This window comes from Simochromis diagramma, unplaced genomic scaffold (assembly GCF_900408965.1).
Source record: "Simochromis diagramma unplaced genomic scaffold, fSimDia1.1 OVJJ01000352.1, whole genome shotgun sequence".
NCBI classification, from domain to species: Eukaryota; Metazoa; Chordata; class Actinopteri; order Cichliformes; family Cichlidae; genus Simochromis; species Simochromis diagramma.
In genome coordinates, this window is record NW_024386759.1 from 588,854 (window position 1) to 609,899 (window position 21,046).

Here is a 21,046-nt window from a genome sequence, read left to right on the forward strand (position 1 = left end):
ATCCCCGTCATCCAGGCCGAGCAATGACAGCATGTTCTCCATGAGCTCGAGAGCCGTACCGCCACCCAGGCCTGACAGGGTGAGAAGCTTTTTGGCTCGTTCTGCGTCGGAGAGGGCATAGCGCCGAAGAAGCAGCTCTTTAAGGGCGGCGTATTTCCCTAGGGCGGGTGGGTCCTGGAGGAGGGTCATCGCACGACGGGTGGCCAGCGGGTCGAGCGAGGTCACCACATGGTGATACTTCGTGTCGTCAGCCGAGATGCCGCGAAGGGTGAACTAAGCCCACACGTGCACGAACCACAATGGGGGATCGTGGAGCCAAAAGTCCGGCGGTTTTAGCGCCACAGCAAACGTAGCTACAGCAGGGGGTGGAGGACCGGTGGCCGCTGACGCATCCATAGCGGAGTCTGCGTTATCCTCGGCCCGTAGCATACTCGAGTCAGGGGTCACCAATGTTGAGGTAAGCATGGACGACACGGAGCTCTTAGTTCTCACTCCTGCTTTATTCCTCTCCACACTTCAACTGAACACATCGCGCCACAAAACACAGCAACACACTTCCTCAACACTAGGTGTGAGTGGAGCCCTCTAGTGGTCCACCACAAGACAAGTGATGGTGTCCTGGGGCATCTGGGGTATTATGTGGCAAATGCCAATCCACAGTTTTAGGCAGAAAGCACAGAGCTTGTTAAAGGAAATCAGGCCCTTGGTACCCACATGGAGTCTGTTTCTGATTCACTGGTCAGAGACACACAAGTGGCCTGCTGGAGGTAATTTTGTAGCTCTATCGTGCTCATCCTATTCCTCCTTGCAATAAGGGGCAGATACCAGTCGTGCTGTTTGGTTAAAGACCTTCCCCTCTCAGAGCAGGCTACAGATCACAACTTCATTCACTTCCTCTTACAAAGTTATTCACAATAAAACATGATACTTGTAAAAATGAACCATATGAAATGCAAATGCTTTTTTAAATTTATTACAAACATTGTACTCCTTTTTAAAAACAAAACCCAATTTTTTTTCTAAATACTTTAAGCATTAGTATTTTACATTGTTACACTGATTTCAACGTTTTTAAGATTTCAACTAATTTTAATAAATTACAGTTTTAACCTGGTTATAAAGAAGTTAATTAACATCAATAAATAAACAGTTTTAAAAAAGGATAATGCAAACAACAACAACAATCCACATGTACTGAATAAATCAACAGGCTAACACATATTAAAATGACCTGTATTCATATGTATCATATTGATGATATTCATAAACAAAATCTATTTATTCATTTTATACATTTCCTGTACCTGTCACATAAATCTACATGACTTCCAGTCCCAATTTCAAATGTTGAATATCATATTGATGTCCAAGTTGGGTCATGGTTGGATGTCAGAATTGTGGACCTAGTCCAGAATTGGTCACGGATGACAATCTGCACGTCTATCTGACGTCCAATGTTGAGTGGGTCTGATCGCTAACGTGAGGAGTTTTATTGACCTATTTAATGAAGGAAATGTAGAAATATTTCTTATGGAATGCCAGGACTGACATAATGAATTAATTAAATACACCATTAAATAATTAATTAAATGTGTCATTAATTAATTAAAATGGAAAATAATTAATTAAATACTTATTTACGACACATTTAATTAATTAATTATTAACTGTTTTAATTAATTATTTAATAATGTATTTATTTAATTCATTTTGGCACTATTGTCCCCTTCATGTCTCACCTTGAAATCATTTTGTCTGTCAGCCTCACTCATCAAACTAAGAGGGCGGGGCTAATGCTGCCACTGCAGCTTCTCTAACATTTGATTGGTTGCCGTGCAAAGTAAGTCAAGACAGGTCGATCCTAGATAATCGATTGCTTGTGTGGCCTGTATTTATATAGCGCTTTTACTAGTCCCTAAGGACCCCAAAGCGCTTTACATATCCAGTCATCCACCCATTCACACACATATTCACACACTGCTGATGGCAAGCTACATTGTAGCCACAGCCACCCTGGGGCGCACTGACAGAGGCGAGGCTGCCGGACACTGGCGCCACCGGGCCCTCTGACCACCACCAGTAGGCAATGGGTGAAGTGTCTTGCCCAAGGACACAACGACCGAGACTGTCCAAGCCGGGGCTCGAACCGGCAACCTTCCGATTACAAGGCGAACGCCCAACTCTTGAACCCTTGGGGCAGCCAGGTATCCCAGAATGCATTTCAAATCACAGGCAGCAGTGGTGGTGGTGTAAAGTTTTAAAATACCCCGTTTTTCTGTCACCAGCTAGATTTTTAACAGTGTTTTAGCCGCGAATGTCGCGCCGTAATCTTCACGTCTGGTCAGGTTGTCAACATAGAACATGTTTACAAAAGTACTCAGATGTTTTCAGAGATGTCACTAGCTCTGCTAACAGTCGGCATGCAGAGTGCACCGAGCTCACAGCCCCGGTGTTCCAGCTGTATTTTTTTGGTTTGACTTTTGGGGGTAAGGGGGGTTAACCGGTTTGTTTACATATTCCACTCTCCGTGTTCCACATGTTGCACTCGCAGATTCTCATTTTCACCGAACGATCGTCTCTTTCTGCCTGGTCTTGTGTCTCTGTGCTTCTGTAACATAAAGAACGAGCTGACATTTTTCTCACGACACCAGCAATCAGCTCAACAGGCCCTCAGTTTACCTGCATGCATCCTCCTCCGCACCTGTCAGCTGTTTAACACCTGGTGCTAATTCAACAAACACACCCACTTTACCTGGTGATAGTCACAGTTTAACTGGGCAGCCGGTGCTCGATATAAAGCAATGTCAGCGCATTTTTCTGCACAAGATAAGTAAATATAGTGTTTTCCCCGAGCGCAGAGCTGCTGGAGCTTGTTTCCCAACAGAGCACTTTATAGGCGAACCCACTTTATCAGCTGCTGATGTCCAATCACCGGCACACAGTGTTATGTGACAGCTGTGTGCAGGCAGGAAAAGGACCCAAAGTGCAGACTCTGGAGACAGACATGAACTCAAAAAACAGCTTTAATGCTGAACTCAAAAGGGTAACAAAACTGAGAATACAAAATAAGCTTACGCAGATAGAACATGCCGCATGATGAGGGTAGATAAGGGTAGATCACGACACAGACCAAAGAGAACACAGGGCTAATATACACAGAGGAGCAATCAAGGAATGAGAGACAGGAGGGAAACACAGCTGGGTCAAATCAGGGCTGGCGAGACAAAGGAAGCAAAACCAGACCCATTAACATGAGACACGGACTTTCAAAGTACAACAGGAAACATAACACAGAGACGCGGACTTGACAAGGGGATACAGCTGACAGGGGAGACAGAGCAACTAGAGAACACAGAGACATAAACCATAAGACAGAACTCTAACAAAGAAACCAAACACTATTAAGGGTAGGGGCGTAGATCGACTGGTAAATTTAGAGCTTTGCTTTTACACTCAGCTCTCTCTTCACCACAACAGACCAGTACAGCATCCGCATCACTGCAGCTGCTGCACCTATCCGTCTGCCCATCTCCGGCTCCCTTCTCCCATCACTCGTGAACAAGACCCCGAGATACTTAAACTCCTCCACTTGGGGCAGGGTCTCGTCCCTGACCCGGAGTGGGCACTCCACCCTTTTCCGGCTGAGGACCATGGCCTCAGATTTGGAGGTGCTCATTCTCACTCCCACTGCTTCACACTCAGCTGCGAACTGTTCCAAGGCGAGCTGGAGGCCCTCACCCGATGAAGCCAGCAGGACCACATCATCTGCAAAAAGCAGGGATGAGATCCTGAGACCACCGAAGTGAAAGCCCTCTGCCAGTTGGCTACGCCTAGAAATTCTGTCCATAAAAATTATGAACAGAATCGGTGACAAAGGGCAGCCCTGGCAGAACCCATCACCCACCAGGAACAAGTCTGACTTCTTGCCGGCTTTGCAGACCAAGCTCTTGCAACGGTCGTATAAGGACTGAATGGGCCAGACACCCCATACTCCCGGAGCACCCCCCACAGGACCCCTTGAGGGACATGGTTGAATGCCTTCTCCAAGTCCACAAAGCACATGTAGACTGGTTGGGCAAACTCCCATGCACCCTCGAGTATCCTTGAGAGCATAAAGAGCTGGTCCAGTGTTCCACGACCAGGACGAAAACCGCATTGTTCCTCCTGTATCTGAGGTTCGACTAACGGATGGACTCTCCTCTCCAGCACCCTGGTGTAACGCGGTAAAGGACCTCTGCTGGCATATGCTACAACTCTGTTTTTTCCATCCTGCTCTTGATACAGCACCGCACCAAGACCTGTGGGACTGGCATCAGTGTGGAGTGTGTATGGTTTTCTGGGATCAGCAAATGCCAGAACTGGGGCAGAAGTAAGTTTGTCAATTATGGACTGTCAGAGGATTTTTGTTTTTAAAGGTTTTATTATTCATATAATAATCAGCTAAGAGTGTTTACATTTCTGTTCTGTACTCAACCAGCTGCATATTTTAATTGCTGGCTCTCTACTCTGTAACGGAAACTGTTTGCCTTCACATTATCTGTCAGCAGCAGGAAACCGCCACCCAAGAGTAAGAAACGACCTTGTGGAGGATACAAAGTTCTTGAGAAATCACACCTGCTTGCTTGACAAGATAAGCATGATATTTCCTTTTTTGTATGCTTCCTGCTGTGTATAAATAAAGGCAGACTGCAACAGGGAGGTGTGTGAGTCTCCCCTGAGTCTCTCACCCGTGCACGTTAAACTGCTGAAGTGTCTGAGTGTTATTTCATTACATCTGAGTGCTTGATAAAAGAATCTCTAACATGGACTCAAAAGCTTGCTGACACATTTGCGTCCATCGTCCTCCAAATGGCTCTTTGGAGTTGAGGTAATTTTCTGGCTTTATAGTTGGTCTTAGTTTCTTCTGGGAAGGTGGATAACCAGCAGTGAGATCATGCAATGACTTGACAATGGCTGAATATCCCTGGACAAAACGTCCTTAGTACCCAGCAAAACCAAGGAAAGATCTTAATTCCTTCACGTTTTTCGGCACTGGCCAAGAAGTGAGTGTAGAAATCTTGTCCGGATCAGTTTCAACACCAGCCTGGGACACTACATGGCCCAGATATTTCACAGATGTCTGGAATAACATGCATTTCTCAAGTGAAAGCTTCAAGCCAAAATCTTTAAGTCTGGTGAGAACTTTCATCAGGCGAGTTTCATGTTCCTCAAGAGTTGGTGCAAAAACAATGAGATCGTCAATGAAAACCAGGACTTCTTTTAGATTTAATTCTCCCATGCATTTTTCCATCAGCCGTTGGAATGTGCTTGGTGCATTGGTAATCCCCTGTGGCATCCGATTAAACTCCCAAAATCCTAATGGGCAGACAAAGGCAGTCTTTGCTTTATCCTTCTCCTCCATTTCAATTTGGTAGTAACCCGACTTGAGGTCTAGCACCGTGAACCACTTGGATCCTGCAAGTGCGGAGAAGGTGTCTTCCAGTTTAGGCAGAGCATAAGCATCTTTGATTGTTTGCAGACTGAGTTTGCGGTAGTCAATACAAAGACGTACACTGCCGTTCTTTTTACGCGCAACCACAATTGGTAAGGCAAATGGTGAGTCGGATTCTCTGATAACTCCGGAGTCAAGAAGTTTTTGCAGGTGTTTCCTTACAGCATCAAGATCTTGAGGATGAATTGGTCGTGGTCTTTGCTTGGTCTTTGGAGGTAAGCGGATGATCGTTCACCTGGATTTTGAAGAATATTTAAGTATTGAGCATACAATTCTTCACCATCTTGAACTGTTCCAAAAGCTGAGTCAAGTACACGTAGTATGACTGAAGGCAATGTGTTGGGGCTTAGACCTTTAACCAAATCAGCAGCAGGTGACAACAGGCTCTCTATAATACGTCTGGTGACGTGTAGAGCTGACAAACTGGGGTCGGCAAGCAGTAGATCAATTTGGGAACGCCATGATTCAAAATCTGCTTCACTACTTGGCTTAGGCATCCTTCCTGAAAAAGCACGGAGATGTAGTGAAGTTGTGGCGCTCATGTCTGGGTTTTGGACCACATGCTCAACAACAACCCTTTGTATTTGTGGTGGATTGAGATCATGTGCTGTGAGTGATACTCTTGGAGTTGGTCCAGTCTGGCTTTGACGGGGTCGTGCCCCGTGCTGGTCAGTGGAAACTGGTCTGGAAGGAGGTGAAGACAATTGTTGCTGCTCCAGTTCCCTTTCTTCTTCCTCTACTCCATTGTCCTCATTTACTCCGTTTTCCATCATCATCTGCTCCTGCTTCATGCAAATGTTGACCAATCTGTCTCATGACTGTCTTCAAGACATCCTCAAACCGATGCCCGCTGCGATCAGCAATTTATTTGAGCTCCTTGGGGTAGTTGGGAGGGGGACCGCTGCTGTCCTCTGTGGCGGCGTACTTACAGGCCAAAGCTGTGACGCGGAAGGTCGGCAACAGTTTTAGAACAGTGCCAAGTGTATGGCAGAAACGGCTCTAGAGTAGTAAAAGCAGTGGTATCTACAAACTCAACAATCAGGTTTTTAAAGAAAGTACTCGCAGGATCATTTACGTAAAAATGACGGTTAAGATTACCATAAGTACGCAAGTAATCAAGAATTTCGTTATCAGCTTTTGTGTTAGACACACCGGAGGTCATCACAGACTGTGATATATTTATGCCAGAAAGTGCAACTGAATCCATTTTTGAATTTCAGCAAAAACAAAGCAATTAAGAAAGAAAAATTCACACACAAAGGCTCCTGGCTGGCTCACCACTTGTAACGCGGTAAAGGACCAGGGCGCCTGACTGCAGCTTCATAGAAAATGAGCAATCAGAAGTAGTTTCGACTATGGAGCCTGAGTGTGTGAATAAAACACAATATATAGACAGATGTACAATAAAATAAAAAAATATATGCATATATATCACAAACAAAAATAATGTTGACAATACAAAACAGCTTATTAGGTTCCAAAAGGAGGTGGGATGAGGTTTAGTCCAGTATGTGATCACTTTAGTTTCATTGACCTGTGACAGGTCATGTGTCAACAGTTCAGTTTAGTCCAAAGGTTCGCAAGTCCTACCGCAATGCAGCGGTGGTCGGGTGGCTCGCCATCCCGTGCTGATCAGGGCTGATTGCGGGGGAAAAAAACCTGATCGTTGAGTTGATTGAGAGAGGGTGTAAAGGTGAATGAATCGGCCGGGTTATTGCACGCTGTCATCTGGTATGTAGTGTGTAATTTGTCAATATCTGACAAGAATGCCAACCACAGGCACAACAGCAGCCAGGGGAGCAGGGAACATGCATCTGATTGACCCGGAACTTATACAGGGTTCATTCCTGCCACAATAAAGGGACTGGCAGAAGTGGGGTCAGACGTTACATTGGTTACACTGGTGACCAGTGTTGGGCAATTAATTATATAGTTTGTGACAAAGTGGGTGAGAAGACCATTTGTCTATATTCTTAGTTAACATTCTTGTTTTGATTTAACCATATTTCACATGTAATCTGCAATAGGCAAACATCTACCATCCCGGGTTTGTTTATGTTTTGCACTTTTACAGATTATATAATATAACGGGTTTAATGGGTGAGGTTGACAGATAAAATAAATTCATGGTGAGACCTGAAGGAGTCAAGTGTGCCAAAATGAATGAATTAAATACACCATTAAATAAGTATTTACATGTGGCAATAATTAATGAATTAAATGTGTCAAAAATATTTATTTATTTATTTAATTAATTATTTCCCGTTTTAATTAATTATTTTCAATTTCAATTAATTATTTATACATTTAAATAATTATTTAATGGTGTATTTAATTCATTCATTACGGCAGTCCTGGCGTTCCATAATTTCAAGGCTTTGTTAATTTTGTTTGAATAACCACGGTCGCTGCACTCATTCCAAGACAAACCTGAGGCGGAGGTGCAATCCTTTAATTGTGAACACACACTGAAGCTGTGGAGATGGAACATCTCTTCTTATCTGTGCGTGTGCTCAGAGTGCGCGCTTCCTCCCCGGCGCTAGGATCCAGAGGACTGACCGCTCTCTCTCTCTCTCTGGCCGTTTGAAGCGTGTAGCGGAGTAGGGCTCGCTTGTTACTTGGTGGATGGGTGGAGGGATGAAAGCTACCCTCCCCGCTGCTCCAGCGCCGACTGTTCTCTGTCCCTGTGCCTAAACAGCGCTACCTCCACCGCCGCAGCCACACAAGCCAGAGAACGCTTTGAGGAGCTGCGTGCACACGCGCGCTTTCCCGGAGACACCAGCGTCCGCGCGAGTGGTATGATAAGAAGGGAATAGTGTGGACCTCTGTGGGTCCGTCCGCCTGCATCTTGCCTGCTGCGCGGTCACTGAGTGGACGGTGAGGACGGAGAGTCAACAGTTGTTCGTGGGTGCTGTATGCATGTGGACGCGCACATCCCTGCCATGTGGACACTACTGCGGTCGTGCTGTTGCTGGATTTTACCTCTCGTGTTTGCAGCCTTCGTGCTCCGTGGGGCCCACAGTCATCCCGGTAAGTTTCATCCGCACACGTCCAACACGGGCTTTCTGTTCCACACACGACCACAATTGTTCACCGAACCTGTTTGTGTCCCTTCACGCACACTCCTAGCACAGCGTTACAACCCCGCTGCTGGAGGAACTCGGTTCACCTGTCCACACCAGCAGAGTGGGCTCGGTTTGGCTTGGATGTGATGATGTGATGGCTTGTTTGCTGCCGGCTCACCCTGGAGCGAGACAGTGGGGCTGTGACGCGTTAACACAGCCCCACTGCAGTGAGGCTCTAATCTGTGTGGGGGAGGCAGACCTGATGTCTGTGTTTGGGCTGACACTAGACCCACAGCACCTGATTGTAACACTGCACGCCTGCTTTACAGTGAACGGTGGAAAATGTCCTGCTCTGTCTTTTTATTAGGCCTCTCCAGCTGTTCTATAAGGCAATTTTACCCTCACCTCCAACACCGGACCTAAACCCTTCACTTGTTAGGAAGCAATACTTGTACCACAGATTGTTCTTTGTCTTCTCAAAGGTAGAAGAGGACAAGTGTGTGATCACATTCAGAAATAAAGCCCACAAATCGAATTTGACCTTGACCACGCTGCACTCTTTCAACTGTGGAAGATGCTGCAAATAGACATCCAACACTTTCCGGGCTGTCAGCCCAACAGAAGCTATAGATGTGTAATTACCACCCACTCAGCCACAAAAGGCTCACACGTATTCCACTCGTATGCAGTAATATCTAACAAAGCAACGAGCCTTTGTTGTTTGCAGGCGTTCAGCACCAGAAGGTGTACCTACGTTTGAAAGATGTTGGATAATGGTATATGCCGATACGTACCTGTATCATGGGATGTCAACAAAGGCATTTCCTGTGGCACGCTTGGATGCTGTAGTGTCATGGAAGGGCCCACAGTGTGCAGGTAACATGACAAAGAAGAAGCCAGCGGCCACATTCAAAGTGCAGCATTTATGCTGTGTTGAGTCACATCCCCGTAATGCTATGGGTGAACACATATTTTTCACATAACCTGCCATGAGAAGAAAACCACTGACCCCATTGGGCCCTTTACCTTACAGTAAACTCTGTTTGGCTCCCAGACCCCCACCCTGAGGAGCCAGGCTGATGTAGAAGTCCTGTGGCCGTCTGTGGATATGACACGTTTTCAGAGCTGCTAGTTAAAAAAGAATAGACTGAAATAGTCTTTTATTATCGTTGTACGTGTACAGTGAAATTGTGGGTGCTCGGGCACATTATTAGACAGCAGGAAATGACAAGCAGGAGAAATATATGAAATCCTAAATAGTAGAAAAGCACACAATTGAGAACAAAAAAGTTGCAAAGTGCTCAGACGTAGTGCAAAGAAAAGAGTCCATGTGTGAGTTGCCCGAGTGATGAGGTTTACTGAGACTATGGCTCAGATTGGTAAGGTGTGTGGGATGTGGGGAGGTAGTGTGTGTCAGTGTTAGACAGTATTAGCCTACTTTCAAGCTCAACTACATTAGCTCTGATGTGTCAGATGTCACAAAACACACTCACGGGAGAGTTTCTGGGACTGCTGTACTGAGCAGTAGCGTGCCTTTGCTCGAACAAACCGTACCAGTACTAGTGACACTTTGGGAGCGACTGACGGATTTTCAGACGTAGAAAGTTAAAGTTTATCTCAGACGCTCATGTCAATCACAATCTGATCACAGATCCAGAGATAAACAGAGTGCAGGGAGTGAGAGGGACCCACTGACCCACTGGTGGAGAACGTATACTTGGACTCCTTGAAAACACAAAGATTCAGTTTCTGCTCAGAGGAAATACTGAAGCTAAAAAAAGAAAGTCTCAGGGTGTGTGACATCTGGCCAGGAAACGTATTTATCGGACAAAAGTCAAAATTAGCTGCGTGATGCTTTGTCTTCTCAAACATAATAACTCAGCCGCGTCCTGCAATCACAAACCGTCTCCTTTTTGTGGATCTAAGGATGGAGCGTGTGAAAATGTGCACAGTGCTAATATGTTTCTGTCTGTTCTCTGTCTCTGCTTGACCTGCTCTCGACTCAGACCCATGCAGCTGTCATGATAGTGAGCCCAAGGTGGCGGCTCGCTGTCGAATGGCTGACAGACGCAGTAGAAACAGAGACGAGCTGCTGTCCTGCTGGGTATCGGCATTGACAGCCTCTGGCTTGCTTACTTTTCCATTAGCTGTACGGAGAAACATGCAAACGTGGATCACACCAGTGTCTGTGAAATCAGCCGAAACCCCAAAGAGCAACAAATGATCTAAACATCGTGGCTCAAGAGTTGGGAGTTCACCTTGTAATCGGAAGGTTGCCGGTTCGAGCCCCGGCTCGGACAGTCTCGGTCGTTGTGTCCTTGGGCAAGACACTTCACCCGTTGCCTACTGGTGGTGGTCAGAGGGCCCGGTGGCGCCAGTGTCCGGCAGCCTCGCCTCTGTCAGTGCGCCCCAGGGTGGCTGTGGCTACATGTAGCTTGCCATCACCAGTGTGTGAATGTGTGCGTGAATGGGTGGATGACTGGATATGTAAAACGCTTTGGGGTCCTTAGGGACTAGTAAAAGCGCTATATAAATACAGGCCATTTAAACATGAGAAACACAGCGAGCTTCTCCTCAGAGTTCTGTGCAAATACATCCAGGAGTTCAAGTAGGAAAATGCAAACAAATTCAAAATTCTTCAACATCCTGGTTGTAATACAGTCCTGTCACAGACAGATCACTCTGTCACGTCTTATAGTGGGCGTGGCTGTGGCTCAGGAACGAGAGCTTTGAAGGTTGCTGGTTCGATCCCTGGCTGCTTCAATCTGGATGGGCGTGATACTCACTGCAAGTATCACGCCCATCCAGTGTGAATGTGTGAGAATGTTGGATAGAAAGAACTTGTCCCGTGTCCGTTCACTAGTTCTTACAATGCTCGTCCAGTGCTGCGGGTCTGAGTGTGCAGTCACTGTGTAGCGGCACCGTCAGAAGCACGCGTACTTTGTGCTGTTATGTCTGCAAAACTGACCTGAGTGCTGTCAGTGCCCCCTCGCCCTCATAGTGGGCTGTTTGTAGCCACAAACATGTGCTCGCCGTGCTTCTCTGTTGGTTGGGGTGTTGAGAGCAGTGGCTGTCACTGCAGGGTGTCTGCTTGCTGACACGGGGCATCACGTTTGCTTTCCCATCTGTGGTGTGCACTGTCACACCCCCGTCACGGTGCCACCCGTCAGCCCCGGGTTAACCAAACACACAGAGGTCAGTTGGTCCTTTAGCCTGATGCATTCTCTGCAAGCTGACAGGGAGAAACACAACAGTCACTGTCATCTGTAAAGCTAGCACACCTTACCCACTAACAGCACCCCCTGCTCCTCCATCTATCTCCATCTCGTTCCTCTCTAACTCTCCGTTCATCTGTCACAGTGGATATGCTCACACAGGGGCCAGGTTCATAACTGTAGGCAGGCCTGCGTGTCACAAGCCTCGTAGTCACAGTAATGCAGGAGGACGGCTGACATTTAGGATGGGGCTGGATATGCTCTGTGGCCTTGGGTTTCTAACATTATCATCATCATCATCTTGGTGCTCACTGAGCTGTTATCTGTCCTCTGCTGTGGCCGGAGTGGGGAACGCACACCGGCTCACAGGTCACTTTATCATCAGCACGGCACCCCTGCTCTCCTTAATAGACTGATTAAAAGATACTGCTCTATGTGTGTGTGTGTGTGTGTGTGCGCAGGGGTGGTGTCAGGCAGTTGGTAGATGTGGTTTTGTCATGAGGAGGTAGCAGCAGGAGAGGCATCGGGAGCCAGATTAATGAGGACAGAAGAAGAAGCATCCTCTTTAAATCACTATTGATTTTTAGCAGGAAAGTGTGCTGCTCGCTGCACACAGGGGGACTACAGATAAATAGTTCTGATAATGATAACAATAGCAATAATGATATTAAGCGCAGAGGCACTAATGATATCTGTAGAATGCAGTGAGGGAGGCCAAGTGTGCAGCATCATTTATTCTGCTGTGAGTCTGCTCGGCTGAGCGTGCCAGTGCAGAGTCCACTTGTTCAGGCTGTTCTTCTGTGCACCTCATTGCTACGTGAGTAAGGAGTGTAGACTGGAAGGACAGAGCAGTCCTGCTGGCTCCAAAAGGATCTCCATTCTTTTCCTCCTGTACAGTTTTAGCTCTACGTCAGGTTATTTGGAGGGGCTGTGCTGCCCAGTATATTTTCCAGAGGAAGCTCCATCCAGCCTGCAGCAGCTATTTCCACCTGCAGTGTAGCCCTCCATCTCTGCTGCTTTCGTTCTGCTTTGCTAGGTCTTGTTTGCAGGCGGCAGGATTTTGTGTTAGCTGCCATATGTTCTCCTTGCCCATGCTGTTATCACCATAATGTTTCTGAAGCAGATATTTTTCAGACTTTATCGTTAGTGTGACTTTTTTTCTCAGATAAATCACACGATAAATTTTTCCTGGAACAATTTGCAAAAAATGTCTGATGTAGAAAATATGAGACAGTTAAAACACAGATGCAAATAAATGTTAAATTCATTTTTGAAATTTCATCACAAAGTTCACTCGTGAAAAATGGCCTGATCCAAGTCAGCTTTGTGACGCGATGATGGATGAAACATTAACCAAGGTAACCGGTAGTGTTATGAGCCACTGTGACATCACAACGTGCTCAGCTTGTACCAGCGTTGAGCGTGCACCGTACATGCTACAGTACAGCTGTCATCACACAGAGAAAACTCAGCTTTTGTCCCTGTTTGGAATCTAGTCTCATTTGTTATTGAAATGCTGATTAAAAAGCAGCATGGCCGTACACCTGTGCTTTCAAAAATCAGTCAAAAATTGAGAACCAGTCCTTGAGAACCAGAAAGCAGCACATTCCTCCTCTACCCTTTCTTTGCCACTGTGGTACCGTTGCCTCTACCTCTGTCATACTATATCATTGCATACTGTCCAAAGTTTGACGTTATACCCCACATGCTGATACCATACCAATGTCATGTCATGGGCACATCATGCATTACTGTGAGATCAGGGTGCAAAGAACCTGGGAAACTAAAAAGATTTCCCTCTAACACAAGAATGAAACATCATCATTATTTCAGCTCTGCGCTCCTGAAAACTGAAAAATAATAATGGATTGGATTTATATAGCGCTTTTCAAGGCACCCAAAGCGCTTTACAATGCCACTATTCATTCACTCTCGCATTCACACACTGGTGGAGGCAGCTACGGTTGTAGCCACAGCTGCCCTGGGGCAGACTGACAGAGGCGAGGCTGCCATATCGCGCCATCGGCCCCTCTGGCCAACACCAGTAGGCGGTAGGGTAAAGTGTCTTGCCCAAGGACACAACGACCAGGACAGAGAGCCCGGGGATTGAACCGGTGACCTTCCCGTTACAGATACGCTTCCCAACCCCCTGAGCCAAGGGCGAAAGAACAGCCAGTTTGTTTGACTGAGAGAAGTTAGAGTGAATTTCAGTGGTCCCGCCTTTATCGTGGGAGTTACGTTCTAAAAATAACCCGCAATAGGTGAAATCCGCAACGTAGCCAACTTTATCTTTTACAATTATTATAAATGTTTTAAGGCTGTAAAACCCCCACTACACACTTTTCTCAGACAGGCACGAACATTTTCACACTTTTCTCTCTTGTTTAAACTCTCTCAAAGTTCAAACCTTCATAAATAAGTTCAGTATTATAGAACGAAACCAAAGATCAAACCCTGTTTTCAGGTCCAGAACATGGGAATAGAGCAGCTGCGAGAGAATTCAACATTAATGAATCAATGGTACGGAAGTAGATGATGCAAGAAGAATGAGTTGTGTAACGTTTGACTTACAGTGGTTTGCAAAAGTATTCGGCCCCCTTGAACTTTTCCACATTTTGTCACATTACAGCCACAAACATGAATCAATGTTATTGGAATTCCAGGTGAAAGACCAACAAAGTGGTGCACACGTGAGAAGTGGAACGAAAATCATACATGATTCCAAACATTTGTTACAAATAAATAACAGTAAAGTGGGGTGTGCGTAATTATTCAGCCCCCTGAGTCAACACTTTGCAGAACCACCTTTTGCTGCAGTTCCAGCTGCCAGTCTTTTAGGGTCTGTCTCTACCAGCTTTGCACATCTACAGACTGAAATCTTTGCCCATTCTTCTTTGCAAAACAGCTCCAGCTCAGTCAGATTAGATGGACAGCGTTTGTGAACAGCAGTTTTCAGATCTTGCCACAGATTCTCGATTGGATTTAGATCTGGACTTTGACTGGGCCAGTCTAACACATGGATATGTTTTGTTTTAAACCGTCCCATTGTTGCCCTGGCTTTATGTTTAGGATCGTTGTCCTGCTGGAAGCTGAAGCTCCGCCCCAGTCTCAAGTCTTTTGCAGACTCCAAGAGGTTTTCTTCCAAGATTGCCCTGTATTTGGCTCCATCCACAGCATGTCTTTTATCCTGTCTTCCTTCTCTCACCCCAACCGGTCGCAGCAGATGGCCCCGCCCCTCCCTGAGCCTGGTTCTGCCGGAGGTTTCTTCCTGTTAAAAGGGAGTTTTTCCTTCCCACTGTTGCCAAAGTGCTTGCTCATAGGGGGTCATATGATTGTTGGGTTTTTCTCTGTATCTATGAAGCGCCTTGAGGCGACTTATGTTGTGATTTGGCGCTATATAAATAAAATTGAATTGAATTGAATTGAATCCATCTTCCCATCAACTCTGACCAGCTTCCCCGTCCCTGCTGAAGAGAAGCCCCCCCAGAGCATGATGCTGCCACCACCATATCTGACAGTGGGGATGGTGTGTTCAGAGTGATGTGCAGTGTTAGTTTTCCGCCACACATAGCGTTTTGCATGTTGGTCTCATCTGACCAGAGCAGCTTCTTCCACATGTTTGCTGTGTCCCCCACATGGCTTGTGGCAAACTGCAAACGGGACTTCTTATGGTTTTCTGTTAACAATGGCTTTCTTCTTGCCACTCTTCCATAAAGGCCAACTTTGTGCAGTGCACGACTAATAGTCATCCTATGGACAGATTCCCCCACCTGAGCTGTAGATCTCTGCAGCTCGTCCAGAGTCACCATGGGCTTCTTAGCTGCATTTCTGATCAGTGCTCTCCTTGTTCGGCCTGTGAGTTTAGGTGGACGGCCTTGTCTTGGTAGGTTTACAGTTGTGCCGTACTCCTTCCATTTCTGAATGATGGCTTGAACAGTGCTCCGTGGGATGTTCAAGGCTTGGGAAATCTTTTTGTAGCCTAAACCTGCTTTAAATTTCTCAATAACTTTATCCCTGACCTGTCTGCTGTGTTCTTTGGACTTCATGGTGTTGTTGCTCCCAATATTCTCTTAGACAACCTCTGTCACAGGGCAGTTGTGACGGCCTCAGAGGCCTCTTTTTTATTTTTGGTCATATCGCCCTGCTCTAGCGTCAACATAATATTACCGCATTGTGTGTATAAGGACCCCAAAATGGCACCTGTTAAGAGACATGCGTATGAAGCCCATTTTAAACTCAAGGTTATCAGTCACACAGTAGAACACGGGAATAGAGCAGCTGCGAGAGAATTCAGCATTAATGAATCAATGGTACAGAAGTGGAGGAAGCAAGAAGAATGAGCTGAGTTAAGTTGGACTTATCCCACTGTTTTGTTTTGCTTAATGCGCCTTATAATCCGGTGCACAAAATGGTCTGAAAAATATGTATTTGACCTGTTTACTTGGCACACTGCAGTTTCATGTTGCAAAGCACCTCTTTTTAACTTTTGTGGATATTATACATGGTTATGCTCAGGATATTTCAGCCCATTTCTACTGAAAATGTTCAATTGTCAGCAAGGAATTAGCATTTGCACTGTTAAATTTTTATATAGTGTTAATACACATAAAAAACAGCTGCTTGTTTAAGTAAAAAATGAATTGATGGGGGATTTTTGCACTACCCTTCACCCTACCGCCTACTGGTGTTGGCCAGAGGGGCCGATGGCGCGATATGGCAGCCTGGCTTCTGTCAGTCTGCCCCAGGGCAGCTGTGGCTACAACTGTAGCTGCCTCCACCAGTGTGTGAATGTGAGAGTGAATGAATAGTGGCATTGTAAAGCGCTTTGGGTGCCTTGAAAAGCGCTATATAAATCCAATCCATTATTATTATTATTAATAAAGTTGTGGAGTTGTAACAGATTTTGTCTCGCATCAATTATATCGTCAGTTATATCGTTATCGCAAATTTTCAAATATATATCGTGATAAACATGTTTGGCCATATTGCCTTGCCCTATGTGTGTACACATGTGTACAAACGCAGTGTTTCATTGATTCCTGCATGCAGAATCCTTTACATTTATATTAGCAGACCGCAAAACCATGAATAATGGGGAAAAAATCTAACGTATAGAAATGAGATTTTATTCGCCTGATTGGCTGAAGAACGCTGTTCACCTCTGGTTTTAAAATCAGTGTGTGGAACAAATAGGAGACTCTGATCAGACGATTGGAGATGCTGTGGGTATAAGGTCTCAGTAGCTCAGCTGTATATGCAGGGGTGATGTAGAGTTTTATGTTATTAATAAAATGTTCAAAATTCATTTTTAGTCAAAAATAGAGATGGCACGATTCCACTTTTTTATGTCCGATACTGATATGAATCCGATACGGTCTTTTATAATCAATAAAACAGTTTTTTTTTAAATATCTTGCTGCATTTTGTATAAGTTCATACTCAAATTTAAAAAAACAAAACACTAAAGCTATTCTGTTACACTTGTATGCAAAAATACACTGCACCAAAATATTTCATGGTTCAGCAACACTGCTCTTTTTATTTAAACTTTTAGCAGAACTTTAAGTCTAAGTGTTTAAAGTAATATTCAAAAAGTAATTTAAAATGCAATTTTATGCAGATCTTTGGTTCTGACCCAGTATGAACCTTCCAGATCCCTCAGGTCATCTGGATCCGGTCTTTTATCAGTTCCCAGAGTCAGAACCAGACACAGAGAAACTGCATTCAGCTTTTATGCTCCTTATATCTGGAACAAACTCCCAGAAAGCCTCAGATCAGCTGAAACACTCAGTTTATTTAAATCCAGGTTGAAGACTCACCTGTTCTCAGCTGCATTTGAATAAAGCACCAAATCCACACTTTTAAGATTAAATTTCAAAACTTACATTTAACTACTGATTTTATCTATTGTTCTGATTTGATCTGTTTTGATTTTATATACTGTTTTGTTTGTTTGTTAATTAGTTAGTTTGCTTGTTTTAATCAATTTTAAATCATGCTTTTTATTTGTTTTTGTTTCTAATGTCTCTGTAAAGCACTTTGAATCACCTTGTTGTTGAATTGTGCTATACAAATAAACTTGCCTTGCCTTCTGAAAAAAGAACTGCAATATCAGCACAAAATAATGTTTATATTCAACAACTTAAAAAAACCAAACAAGTTGTATAATGGACCCTTTCATACTTAAAGATGAACATAAATAGACTTCCAGAGTGGAAAGCAGTGCAAATAAATGCAAACACGGCTTCACAACACTCATGTTTTTCTTTTTCTTTTTTTGAACCACAGAACTGTTTAGCCTGGAGCACAGTTGTTTTTTTCAAAGTGAAACTTGAGTCTTTTCAATGTACGGTCAGGCTTAGCAATGACAACGCACAGACATCTGAGCTCCATATATCGGTTGTTAAGCTTAACGTGGGAATGCTTTACCAACATTCAGAGATGAACTTACACACTTGCTTTACTTCTCTGGGATAGCCTACTCCAGTGGTTCCCAAATTTATTTTGCTGGCCCCCCCTTTGTTTTACAAGAAAAATGTTTGGGCCCATCACCACCTAACCCCCCCGCCCGCACAAACACATACTCCAACCACACATGCCCATATTTTGTTTTCAAACTCCATTGCGGTTTATTTCACACCTCAAACATTTAGTAAACAATTGAGCAAATACAAGTAAGCTGCAATAAATTACAGGTAGCAAGAAAATAAACTACTAACTCTTTTACGCTACAGTCACACCTACACGGGTACTTTTGAAAATGCAGCTGTTTCTATGGATTTGGACCTTTTGACCTCGGTGATTTTTTAAAACTCAGTTTTTGCGTTCACGTGTGGACGAGGAATAGAGAGTTTGTCACGCAACGTCAAAGGTATGAACCTTTTTTCACGTCATGCCAGATCAATGACAGATAGAGACAAATTACTGTTAATCTGACTATCTGCAGGTTTTATACACACACGCAGTTACTGTCCCTGTCTTTACAGATGTGGTGACTGAAAATATGCTGTTGTTTGCACATATTTAATATTCAGCTCTGCACAGGAGCTGAAGCAGGATGCAGCCTGTTGCTTTTACAGTATAATACTTGTAATAAAAGTACAGTAACGGTAATCAGTGACTGAGCAGCCCGGAGCGTTTCTCTTGATTTCTTTAGTAAATTCATTCACCTGCACAGCTAAACGAACCCTGACAGCCGAGTCCTCATCTTAGCTACCTAGGTCTCAGGGCCTAGCTAAGGACGGTAGTTACGGATTCGCTTACAAACACGTTTAACATGCCGAAAAAGTGCAGTGGGGCCTCGGGTCCTTCTGTCAGGTAGTCCAGTTTACCTCAGTCCCATCCGCTAACATGGAGGAGGCGGGGTTTATGACCTATACTGCAGCCAGACACCAGGTGGCGATAGAGGCTTCATTTTCGGGGAGCTGTCGCGTCGTCCATGTTTTCTACAGTCATTGGTCCAAACGTTGTTTTTTTTTCATACCGATGAAATGCCGGTTTGGCAGCACGTAGCGAGGCTCCAAACGCTTTCAGTGTGAACTCCAGATCACCGACAGGTCTCGCACGCAACAGCCGCTCTATCACGTGACACATACTGCTCCGACCTGGGTTACGCCATGTCGCAAGTTTTGTGAGGTGCTTTTGTGAAATTTAATGGATCGGATTGCATTTTTTATTTCTCCCTGATATCCAATCCAGTCTTTAGGTCAGGATACCGATACTGTATGATGGATCAGTCAATCTCTAGTCAAAAATAAGCTCAAAGTTCTCAGCAGACGATTTGATATTGTTGGTGCCAATGACCTCATTGACCTCATTAGTAAAACTCTCTGGACCAAGCACTAGAACCTCAACAGTGCGTGAGGTACTAAGCCGGTTCTGTAATCTGTCAGTGACAATGGTACACTGATCTTTATCTAAGCATAGAAGAATTGTCAGTAATGCTGTGTTGCTGCTGTGATTCTGTTGAAGAGCACACTGAAATTGATCAAATGTTACTCTCCCCCAGACTACAGCTTTCATTAAGATTTAGGAGATAAATGGACGTTTGGAAATAGGCCTGTAATTGTGTAAGAGAGCGGGATCTGCAAAGGGGTCTTTGAGCAGAGCAATGATGGTGGCGGTTTGAAAGTAAACTGGCATGGCCTGATAATGCAGAGGAGCCACAGGGAGGTGACAGGTAGAACCTCATTAGGGAATTTTGTCCTGTGGGTAGCTGTGTTACTAAAAATGACAACAAGAGGACTTAATCAATCAAAACATGTAGCTTCGTTTTCACTGACGTTATGAAAGCACTCCAGCTATTAGCCAGTCCCACACTTCTTTCTTTATTGTGTCCCATCCTGTTTGGTAAATGCAGCGACACCCTGGAAGGCTGCGGTTGCATACAGGCCCAAAATAATACAAAGGGAAAAAAACAAACAAGGGAGTGAAGACAACAACATGGAGACAGCACAAGATGCACAAGGAGATGCTGCACCAGTGCAAGCCTGTGCTCTGGCAACAGCAGCTCACGCTGACGGGCTGTCAGCTGGCGTGAAGGACAAGCCTGACCGCTGACGACTCCAGAAAAGGGAAGAAGACGACAGCACCTGAAAAGTCACAGAGAGTTCAGCCCTCATAGTCAAAGTTGTCGTGTTGGATGCAGCACAATGTGATTTGACTCTGACATTTTGGATGGCTGCCAGGTGGTGTTTCCTTTGGCCACTGGCCCTTGTTCCTCCTCCACTGCCACTGTGCTACACGTCACCACTTTCAAGTACTGTGTTCTTTTGTCAGGCTCGATGGGCGCCCGCTCGCTCCGGAGCGGTGACAGCGCTCTGATGCAGCAGTGAAAGGTGCACATGGGTGTTTCTGCGTTTCCCAGGACACTTTCTCATTGTTAGTGGTAAAGTGCACTTCACTCCACTTCCATCAGTCATCCCTGCTGACAGTGGAATGGAAGCAGCTGCCACCATGTTACGAATATATCTGCTGTAACAGTGACACCAATCCTCACGTTTTACATAACCGTTTCATACGTTTTACTTTGACTTCCTTGCCTCCTCACTTTCCTCCTTTCTTTTCTTTTTCCTCTTTTGGTTGAGCCCTTTTCATTTTCTTTTTTCACTGCTTCCTGCCTTTCTTACTTCTGCGTGTTTGCACACATAAAATAATTTTGAGTGATTTCCATTCACAAAGTTTACAAGAACGAAAGTGAATTATTAGTGAGAATTAGGATTCAGTTTGAATCTCAGTGTCAGCATCATGATGAGAAGTTGTGATGAAAAAGGCAC

General features: G+C 44.9%; 1 protein-coding gene across 1 annotated transcript in view; it reads left to right on the forward strand.

Annotated features, from left to right (window-relative positions):
- Window positions 1-7,758: 7,758 nt before the first annotated feature.
- The window catches only part of LOC120731844 (receptor-type tyrosine-protein phosphatase gamma-like), a 278,578-nt gene continuing 265,290 nt past the window's right edge, over window positions 7,759-21,046 (forward strand). The window contains exon 1 of the mRNA XM_040029139.1: window positions 7,759-8,521. Within this exon, the coding sequence (XP_039885073.1) occupies window positions 8,407-8,521 (115 nt within the window). The 5' untranslated portion in view covers window positions 7,759-8,406. The remainder of the gene's footprint in view (window positions 8,522-21,046) is intronic.